The sequence below is a fragment of the Toxoplasma gondii genome, chromosome II, assembly GCF_000006565.2.
Source record: "Toxoplasma gondii ME49 chromosome II, whole genome shotgun sequence".
Taxonomy (NCBI): domain Eukaryota; phylum Apicomplexa; class Conoidasida; order Eucoccidiorida; family Sarcocystidae; genus Toxoplasma; species Toxoplasma gondii.
In genome coordinates, this window is record NC_031469.1 from 332311 (window position 1) to 343061 (window position 10751).

The following is a 10751-nucleotide window of genomic DNA, read 5'->3' on the forward strand; positions in this document are numbered from 1 at the left end:
GAATCCTCCGCTTATCATTTACGTCACGGGTGAACAAAAGTACGATGTAACCCCGACGAGGGAAAAGGCGCATTTTGCGACCTGAACTGACTAGCAGGTGTTTCTCGACAGGCTCCTGAGCGTTTCTCGTTCAACGTCGAAAGCAACGTTCTACCCTGTTGTCCTGCATGTGGTGAGTAAGAGTCCAGCAGCAATGCTCGGTCTGACGAAGTACGTCCGGATGGTGCGGTTTCAGTGCGGCTGCTGCAACGGAGAGGCGACAGAAATCCCAAATTTGGAAGCTGAAGAAAACAGATGCAGGCACGGCATCAATTCTTGGTAAGATTTCCGAGTAAAAGCATTGAACAAGGAGTACTCCTCCATCGCATCTCCATCTGGCAACTTCGTCGTAGAAGAACTCTTCATCTCAAGCGCGAACGACGATTCCAATTGACAATCGCTTAACAACCCGCCTGTCTCCTCCAGAGCCGGAGCACTTTGTTTCTGCTGGTCCACTGCCTTCCCTGATATGGTTCCGAAATAGCTTTCTCTTGAGCGCTTTGTCTCAGTATTTTTCTCTAAGTTGCTACCCACTTAGAGAAAATTTCCGTTGCGCCTTCCTTTTGCTTCCCTCCGACGCACTTTATTTTCTGTCTTCCACAAAGTCGGGAACGGAGTCCCGTAAATCCCATGTAGCAGTATTTGTACAATGCTTGCCCATGCCCGAAAAGTTTACCGTACCAGCGGCGTTCTGCTGTGCTTCAACACGTTTCTCTCTGCTCCGTTCCATGGCGTTTTCAGCTTTCTTCGTGGATCTTCGTGGATGACTAAGGGCACTGCGGTGGCGGAAAGAAGCGATTTATCGGGAGTTTTATCCGTGTTATTCCTTACGACGAAGCTCCAAGACTTTGCGACCACCGCGAACGGTTTTCTCGTGGCTTGACAAGCGTAGGGGCAAATCGGGAAGTCCCAGCCCCATCAGCTCTGTAACGAACACTCTTCAGCACGAGTTCTGTTTCGGCACTGGAACGCACACAGAGACTTTTCTGCTAACCGTCGCTTTCCATCTGGGTGTCTCCCTATGTGTGTGTCGCACGCGCAATTGCTTCAAATAGGGGGGCAAGCAGACTTCACACCCTAGCGTTTGCTTGAGTGTAAAACTGTAAGCTCCATACTAACTGAGTTAAATTTTATTCCCCGTGCTCGCCGATTCTTGAGTTTGAAAGCTTCCTCTCCACGAGTCTCTCCTCTTCCATACTCACAAAGGGTTGTCAGACTCGACTCGTGTATCGACAGAGCCCAAGCACACTGCGGAAAAATGCCATCACTGACTCGCTGCATTCGAAGTTGATTCCTGTTTCCTCGAAATGCGGGTATTTCTCTGGCGACATAGGAAAGCAGCAATACCATCACCACAGCCATTCAACTAACAACGTAAAGAAAGTACTCTCGATGAGCAGATGGGAGTCTTTTTTTCGAGATAGACAGATCGCCCCCTATGCACACAAAGTCAAGTCACTGAAGCAGCATACCGGTCCAGGTTTCGTTGCGCTCACTGAGAGAAAAGAAGGGAGAGTCTTGGTGAAATCTGCGTTGATCGTTGAGACAGGGTTTGTTACCAAGTCAAAATGAGTTGCAGCGTGCAGGTCGCTGTACGGGTTCGCCCGTTCAACTCCCGAGAACGGAACTTGAATGCGTTTTGCTGCATCAGTATGAATGGACGGCAGACAGTGATTACTGATTTGTCAAAGAAGAATGACGAGAAAAAGTTCACGTTCGACTATTCCTACTGGTCACACGACGGGTACCACGAAGAGCCGTCTGGCTACTTTTCTCCAGCACCTGGTAGCCACTATGCAGATCAGAAACAGGTTTTTTCCGATGTTGGACAGGGGGTCTTAGACAGTGCCTGGGAAGGCTACCACGCGTGTTTGTTCGCCTATGGCCAAACGGGGAGTGGAAAAAGCTATTCGATGGTTGGCTACGGAGAGAACAAGGGGATTATTCCCATTGCTTGCGAAGAGATTTTCAGACGCATCGCTCAAAACAAAGACCCTGCCAAGTCCTTCGAGGTCTCCTGTAGTATGCTTGAGGTCTACAATGAACACGTTCACGATCTTCTCATCAAACCGTCAACTCGACCACCAGGAGGACTAGAAATAAGGTATTCTCCGCCCACCACGGGCAACAGAATCTCCAGTATTGGGTCTTATCACAACAATGCTTTTTTTATCCCGCGGCAGGCCGTAGACTTCCACCTCCATAATCAAGCCAGGCTTGCTCTTCAAACAAAGAGATCGCACGCTCAAGCTCTAGAAGGAGAGACATGGCGTCGGCCTACGTTGCCCAGAAAAGAGCACGAAACACGCAACCAAACCACACCCACAGACAGACGCAACGGCGTAGTTACGCGGCTGGTCAGCTGTGTTACCTTGGGAAGCAGAAGGCTCCCATGTTTTTATATATGTTGGTTCTCTGTCTTGGGAGGTGCACGGGAAGCAGCTTGACCAAGCTACACTTATATGGAATTCACCAGGGCATTCTCCCTTTTGGAGCGTTCGTGGGCGTTGAGGTAATTTACACCAAACGGAAAACTGTCACAAACATGTGGAGGGGGGGGGGCAAGATGTCGGAATACGGGGATTCCGTTTCTCGTCTGACAAACACAGAGAAACGAACACAAACAACAAGCAAACGAAGGATATCCACCACGTGTTCAGAGTTGTCCTGCGCACTGTTGTTGGCAGTCGAGAGCCCGACTCGGGCGCCTCAGGCAGAGTGCTACAGAGGTAGGCACAGTTCGTGATCTTGGGGTGTGTACATCTCTGTGCTTTTCTACATGGTTCTACTTGGCTCCAGAGAATCCAAGGTCCTGGGAATTTTTGTGGAAGGCCTTTCAAAACGAGCTGTGAATTCCTACGCGGGCATCCAGAAAATCGTCGACGAGGGAACTTCCAATCGATCCAGTAGGTCCCTCAGCATCATCGTTAGAGAATTCTCGACGAACAATAAGTCCAACGATGAAGTTGTTTTCCCACCAACATCTAGATGAACAGTCGTGCAGTAACGAAAGGATGGTTCACCGGAACGTGCTGGGGGCGATTCGTCAAACATCTTTGTCAGTCTTTCCTGTTCTCACCTGGAATGTAGAGAAGACATGAATTCCTGGTCAAGCAATCAAAACGAACCCTAAATGGTCGCAGACTGGGGAGGAGATGGCAAGTGGACGCTAATTTGTAGGTTCACTTCCACCACCGAGGAGAGACACGATTTTTCTGATAGTGTAAGGAAGCAGATGGAACTCGTCGAATCTTTTTTCGCAAGTCACAGGCCTTCTTCAAATTCTACCACACCAACACTGCAGGGTTTTGACGTGAGCCGTGGAAAACCTGGTGCAGCAAGCGCCAACAATGTGTACAGCTAGAGTGAAATGCAGCAGTTAATTATTGTCTTCAATTAAACATATATATATATATATATTTGCCTGAAGTAGATCTGCGGAAGCCGAAAATCTATATTTTATGTGGACTGCCTTGTATCATTTGCAGTTGGAGCAACTCTGATGAACGCGACGAGCAGTCGGGTGAGTGCTTATGTTCGTCAAATGTGTCACAAGAGCAAAGATGCGAACAATCCGTGAGAGAACGGATAAATGGGAGAGCAGCATCTCGTGGTTTCCCCTTGACTGATAAGCAAAACACGAAAGACACCAGACCGACAGGTTTTCTGTAGGCAGCGTTGCCTCGTCTGCGCGTCTGTTCTCTATCGACGGGGAAACGGCAGAAAAGGAAGCGAACACTGACGAAATGCGCGGCGAAACAATCTTGCAGAGACCAATTCGAAATTGCATTTCAAAGCGTACTACCCAGCGCAGGCGGACACCCATTTAGGTCTCTTACACAATCTCTGACGGGCCGCACTTACGGAAATGCCGAGAGGGGTAAAACCGGAAAAAGCACCTTGACATTGAAAACTGATCTGCTACGTTTCTTACGGAACCGCGTTCTAGAATTCAGAGCCGAAACCGTACGCCAGCCGTGTCACTCTGTTTCCGCTGTCTCACTCTGTACAGCAATGACGAGAGTAGGAACAACAGTGTTCCTGCCTCTCCAGGGTGAAGCCTCTCGAGAGGGTGAAAACCACCGGAGGGGAAGAGTGATGGACACTGTTAGTGAAACACAAAGGAAAGGAACTGTTAATTAGGTTTTCTCCTGAAGAGAAGATTCTGTCGGTCACCACAAATTGACACAAAGAACGCAGCCGTTTTTCACCGGTGCGTTTTTGCCCTCCTTTTCCCCTTATGCCGTTTGCCTCTCTTAGGCGCACACTGTCGTGTCAATTGAGTTGCATCAAGTCACAACGATGAACGGGAAGCAAGGCCGCAGACTTTCTGTCATTCACCTCGTCGACCTCGCAGGCTCGGAAAAGAACGACCAGACACAGGCGATTGGGGACCGTCTCAAAGAGGGATGTGCAATCAACAAATCTCTGTCGGCGCTTGGGAACGTTATTTCGGCCCTGGCCGACAAAGCTGCCGGAAAAGACAAAGGCCGAGTGGTTCCGTACCGTGATTCCAAGCTCACGCGACTTCTGCAGAACGCGCTAGGCGGCTCCTGCAAGACAATCATGCTCTGTGCTCTTTCCCCAGCTTCCAGCAACTACGACGAAACTCTCAGTACGCTGAGATACGCCGACCGAGCGAAGCAAGTCAAAAATTTTGCCGTAGTGAACGAAGACCCGACGCTCCGGCTCATCCGCGAACTCCGGGAAGAAAACGAGGAACTCAGGGCTCTCCTGGAGGGTAAGCAGACCTCGTTTGCTGCAGCACAAACAGAGGTGCCAGGCACACAGGACGACTGAGGGAAGAACTGGATGAGACTGAGACGAAGACAGCAGGAAAAAGCTCTGAGTAAACGTGCTTTTCCCAGTGAACCGAAACCTGGTTACGTCTGCCGAACGTGGATGCGGACGGAAAGCATGAGTCTACTGCAAAGATGGCTATACGTCTTTTATTCATTTATATTTTTACTCGCGAAGGCGTGCACCTGATCTACACGGACGCGTTAGCTCGTTGCGCATATTTCCCTAGGTGTCAATGCACATTATGTCAATGTCGCTACGTGCGTACATGCAAACAGGCAATCGAATACACACGCTCAAACACATACGCACTTACACAAATACAGATTCGAGCGTGTAAACCGCTTTCACTACGCGAGGAGCATGCATGCGGCATAGCTTTATGTGAGTGACCTGCAGAAGGGTAAGATCTGGTTATCACCCATGATTAGAATAAGGGATAAGTCGGGATGTTTTTGGGAGGCGCCTTTCCGTCGAGGAAGAAACAATTCCCACTGATCTGTTCGCCGTATTGGTTCTGTGAAAAGAAAGACGCGGGATTCTGCGCTTTGCTTTGTTGTGTGCTCGCACAACAGGCAACAATGGTGCGAGCCGCGGTTTGTCTGAAGCCGAGAGAAAGGTGCTGGAGGAGGAACACCAGAAGGAAATCCGGGCGATGGAAAATGCACTCCACGACATGGAGAAATCGTTTCAGCAAAAACTGGAGGAGTCGCAAAAACAGGCTGCAGCCCAGACCGCGCAAGGTCCGTTACGAGTCACAAAAGCACTCGTTTCTCACACCGGGCCTTTGGCGTTCGCACTGAGGGAATCGCATGTGACGCGCTGGCACACGAAACAGCAGAAAGGAAAGCAACACAAAACGCCCAGGTGCCTCACTGTTGAACTTTAGATGCACACTATCTCCTGGGGCACCATCTGAATTTCCGCGGCGGTGTCGACCAGCTTTTCGAGCTAACCTTACCATCTGAGGACATTCAAGACCAACACTTTTACCATTCTTACCGCACTGATCGAGGCTCACTTTGCTTGCTGCTCCGCCACAAACCAACAGATCCAGGTTTTCAGGTATCCTTCTACCAACTTTTTCTCGATTCACCCATTGGCGTATCACTGTGTGTGTCTCCACATTGTGACGCTTGATTCAAGATGGGATTTCTCCCCTCGTTTTCCACGGTTCTTCCCCAATTGCCCCTTGCCACTACCTGCTTGTCCAGCCTAGCCGGACTCCAGGCATTCCCTAACTTCTTTCTACTGTAGTACGCCGGCCACCTAACTTCTACTTTCAAAGATTTGTCGTAGACAGACCCACAACACAATGTTATTTACACATTTCACCCGTAGACTGAACAACTCTCTTGTGCTAAACAAGGCTGATGCGGGGTTGAAAGTCATTCTATCCAATGCCGGCGGTTTGTCTGTAGCTCTGTTACCGTTTGCTATTCTGGGCCAACTGGTTTAGGATCATTCGTGGCATAGCGTTAGATCCGAGTACATGCACAAATGAGAAGATCACCGTCCTAGTCAAGGACAGCAGAAACCCCCAATTTAATAGGGTGAAGAGCCTGTATCCATGAAGTTGATTCAGGTTGTCTCCGACCCGTGTATCTCTCCTCCCCTCTAAAACGCGTTTCCCCCCTCGGCATTTCGCCGTACGAGTACCGCCGCCTTTCCCGTCTACTTTTCCCCTGCGGTTTTTGTGGTGGTCCATCCCGCAGGCGCCATCGACTCGGCAACTGTTCCGCACTTGACCGTTTTGAACGAGGACGTTTTGCTGAGTGGGCAGGTGAAGTTCGCGTTTCCTCACGCGCCTGGGCAGCTCTGGATCGGCAAGAAGAAAGGCGACTGGACTCCGGACGTGTCTCTTTCGGGGCTTGGCATTTTTCCACGGCACTGCAGCTGTGCGTTCGACGCAGGAAAACGAGTGGTGTATCTGACGGTCGAGGAGGGGGTGAATTACACTTTCGTGAACGGCGAGAAAATCGGCAACAAGAAGCTCGTGGCGCTCAAATCCGGAGACCGCCTGGTGCTGGGGCAGGCGTACGCGTTTCTGGTCGTTTTTCCTGCAGAGAAAAATCCAAGGCTCCTCGAGGAATACACGTACGACAATGCGCTCCAGGAAGTGTGTGTCGCACAGGGCGAAGTCAAACGCGCGAAACCTAGCGAGGCGGAGCTGCAGGAAGAGAAAGCCAAGACCGAAGCGTATCGAAAACAGGTAGAGGCCATGCAGCGTGCGCAATCAGAGTTCGAGGAGAAAATGCGGCAAGCGGCGCTGAAGGCCAGCGCGGAGGAGCGACAGAGACTCGAGGAAGAGTTCCGGAAAAAACACGAGGCGCTCGACCGAGAGAAAAAGGAACTGCAGCGAAAGGAAATGCGCCGTCTAGCAGCCGAGACAGACCGGAAAGAGGTGGAGGCTACGCTCGTGGAAATTCTGCCCCGCGTCAAGGAAGCAAACCTGATTGCGGCCGAACTCAACAAACCGTACAAGCTGATCCCTTCGTTCGACATGTGTTTCACCTCGACAGGCGAGCGGAAGTCTAAAGTCCTCGTCTCGGTGAAATACTGCGGAAAACTCGTCTATGAGTGGACCCCCGCAGTCCTCGACAACCGCCTCTTCCTCATGCGCGACCTCCTCGAGAAATACTATGAGGAAACAGACAAGGACGGATTTCTAAGGCGTAGGCTGGAACATGAAAAGCGCGAAACATCCGCGAGGAACTCGGAGCTCGCCAGACAACACTTTCAACCAACACAAAACGAAGTTCGTGGTCTGGCGTTCACGGGCGTTTCTAAAAACCGAAACGCGACCGTTTGAACCAGCGTCCCAATGAATGGGCGAAGTGTACACACCACAACGTTTCCTCTCTCCATCTGTATGCACTCTAAATAACTCCTACCGAGCACTTTTCCCCGTGCAGGTGATTCTTTTCCACCCAGGAGTCACTCGTTTGGCCGCCTTCCAACCAGCTGAATATTCAATTGCTTGACAAAGCTCTTTCATGGGAAGACAGATCTCCACAGGATCGCAAGCCTCCATACACCATAAATCACGAACCTTTTCCATGTGAAAATTATATCTATCTATCTATCTATCTATCAATCTCTCTCTCTCTCTCTCTCTCTATATATATATATATACATACACGGATATGCTTATGCTCCCTGGCGCGGATGCATCTACCTCACGAGTGGTCATAAACGTATCAACGTATATATACATATATATATATATATATACATACATATGTATACACATATTCATGTACGCGGGCCTACATCACGTAAGTGGACAAGATGGTCTTTGTGTGAGACCTTCAGGTCTTAGGAAAGAGGAGGATCCTTTCTGGGATCCAATCGAGAAGGAGAAATGCATCGGCAAAGCGGTCCTGTTTCTGCAGTCGCTGACCGCACAGTTGGAGTCAGAGTCAAATGCTCACATCTTCAACAAGGAAGGCGTGGAAGTAGGACAGGTTCGACGCCTACACTCGCTACACTCTCTATCGCTCACAAGGCAATATGCAAATACATGCGAATACGTAGTACGAACATACGCATACACATGCTTCTCTCTCTCTCTCTATCTATATACATATATATATGCATAAGTATATATATCTGTGTATAGCCGCTGAACTAGAGACACGAAAGCTTTATTTTTCTATCGCATGCTCGGGAGACTGAGTTTCACACTAGCATGTAAATTGCATGGCTGCTGGTACTTTGAGATCACACTGACGGCGAGAAGGGAAGCATGTTTCAGGCGACAGGGAGGTTAAGCGGGGAAGTTCGTGTCTGACATTTGTAAGATAGCAATGTAACGTAAATTCCAGATGGACACAAGTCATCCTCGTACCGTTCCCCTTGCAGACTCGTTTTTCCGAAACGCGAGGGAAACTCGAAGAATTCAAAGAAACACTTGGCAAACGCCCGCAGGGCCGTTGTCGTTCCATTTGCTCATAAGTCAAGCTACACGCAAGGCCCGAAAGTGCGAAGAAACAACATTTGTACAGGTGTTGAGGAACCTCGCTTGTGTCGTTCTGCTCTTCAAGGAAACGCGAAATGAAAAGAGTTTCTCAATTCTTCGGCTATACCTGAGCTCGAAATTGACAAGTGACACTGTCTTCATGAAACAGACCTATACAGATACATGGACATACATAAATCCATACATATATATATATATATATATATATACGTATTTATATGGAAAGGATTTCGACTGCTCGTACAGATGCTTGTGTGTCCTCAAAGCTCTCTCTGCATGCGAATATGGTCCTTCCGGCTCTCGACCTGCTGTCGATTGTTCTCCCTTTGTAGACTTGACAAGTGTCTAACCTTGTGTCTTTTTGCGGACCAGGGAGTTCAGTGGAAAGTCCGAAGGAAACACGTTCGCTTCTGTGCTTTTATGCAGCTGAACGTGGCTGTGTTTCCGGTAACGAAGGACGGGAAGGAGTTGGAGGATGATGACATCAAGGAGAGTCCTGAAGAGCTGCTTGGCACTTCCGCATGTAAGTTACTGCGAGACGTTCGCTCTACAGTGCTGCTTGAGAGAAAACCAAGTGCAGATACTTTCTTCGACTCGCTTCAGGTGTTGGCGTTCTCTCCGCAAATCCAAGCGGAGGAAACCGGAAAGGACGTGGAATTTGCAAGGTGGAACCTGACACTGAGGCAAGTGATCGATCGGATCCCAGAATCCGGCTTCCCGACAGGCAAGCTGAGAGGAGAGAGACGACTGAACTTCTACCTCGCTTCGTCTCCAGATGCATTTCTGGAGGACAGCCGCTGACGTTTTAGGTCCATTCGTTTTTTTGGAAAAATTCATTCCCTCGGGACAAGGAGTCCCCATATTCACAGTGGAGCATCTCCTCTCGTCGTGCGGTGCACTCTCTCTGGAGAAGACATTTTCCTTTTTCGCTTTTGAAAAAGAGCTGGAGACAGCGCGGTCTTCAAACGGGAGAGGCCGCGAATGTATGTAAACACGAATCATGCTGTTTCTTTGGAGAATGTCGACTCCGTGACTGTGCTCTGGACACGAATGTTTCCACCTGGAATCGCCTTTCCGAGAGCTATGGTGTATGTGGATATTCCGGGTCCGGGAGTTTTTCTTCCTCGACAGCGGCAAAGAGTTCCTTTTCTTCTCGGGTGACAGGACCTACGGGTGTTGGGAGTTTCGCTCTCAGTTTTAGTCTCTCAAAAACGCGCCCCTGTCGTCGAATGCGAAGAAGCGATACACTCAGGAGTGCACTGCGTCGCAACACCGTGCGCTGAGAATCCTCTGTTTTCCTTTGTCGCGTCCTCGCTTTTCGCGCTTCTCTCAGACTACGAGGTGAGGATTCTCAGTGCCTCGGGACTTCCCAAAGAGCTCTCCAACAACACCTTCGTCAAATTTAAGTTCTTTCGCTGTTCGAGCTACACCGAGACCCCGCGAGTCAGAGGTTCTACCGCCAACCCTGTCTTCAACTTCAGAAAAATTTTCGAAGAATCCGTCACACCGGCGTTCACGGACTACCTCGAAAACGAGGTTTTGATCTTTGAGGTCTACGGAGAGGATCTCCGAGCTACAAAGTAGAAACAAGAACGAAGAAGAAGCACCCGTCTCGTGTGCTGTTTCAGTGGCGATCGAGAAAAACCTTTCCAGGATGGGGCGCCTTCCTTTCTCTACAGTTGTTATTTCTCTTCTTTGCCTGACAGTCACCTGCACGTTTGATTCTTCCTCTTTCTACAGTTTTCATCCCTTTTCCCGTTAATAGTCACCTCCCAGCTCTGTCTCTTGGTTCTGTTGTGAGAGGTTTCCGCGTCGCCGAAACGCGCCATGTCGCTCAGTCTGCCTCAGCACTCTCACCACTCAGAGCGAAGTAGTGAAAACCCGGAATTTTGGAAGAAATTCATCCCTTTCACCTAAGGACTGGAGACGA

General features: G+C 49.6%; 2 protein-coding genes across 2 annotated transcripts; both read left to right on the plus strand.

Annotated features, from left to right (window-relative positions):
- Nucleotides 1-193: 193 nt before the first annotated feature.
- TGME49_221415 (hypothetical protein) lies at nucleotides 194-922 on the plus strand (the record flags this gene model as incomplete). The annotated part of the gene is made up of 2 exons (XM_018779916.1): nucleotides 194-318; nucleotides 781-922. The coding sequence occupies 2 exons, from the start codon at nucleotides 194-196 to the stop codon at nucleotides 920-922; spliced, it is 267 nt and encodes an 88-aa protein (XP_018638264.1).
- Nucleotides 923-1607: 685 nt separating this feature from the next.
- TGME49_221420 (Chromosome-associated kinesin KLP1, putative) lies at nucleotides 1608-10405 on the plus strand (the record flags this gene model as incomplete). The annotated part of the gene is made up of 9 exons (XM_018779917.1): nucleotides 1608-2143; nucleotides 2839-2945; nucleotides 3528-3562; nucleotides 4300-4780; nucleotides 5415-5582; nucleotides 6555-7514; nucleotides 8155-8306; nucleotides 9248-9344; nucleotides 10155-10405. 9 exons carry the CDS (start codon nucleotides 1608-1610, stop codon nucleotides 10403-10405), a joined length of 2787 nt encoding a protein of 928 aa, XP_018638265.1.
- Between the last annotated feature and the right edge of the window lie 346 nt (nucleotides 10406-10751).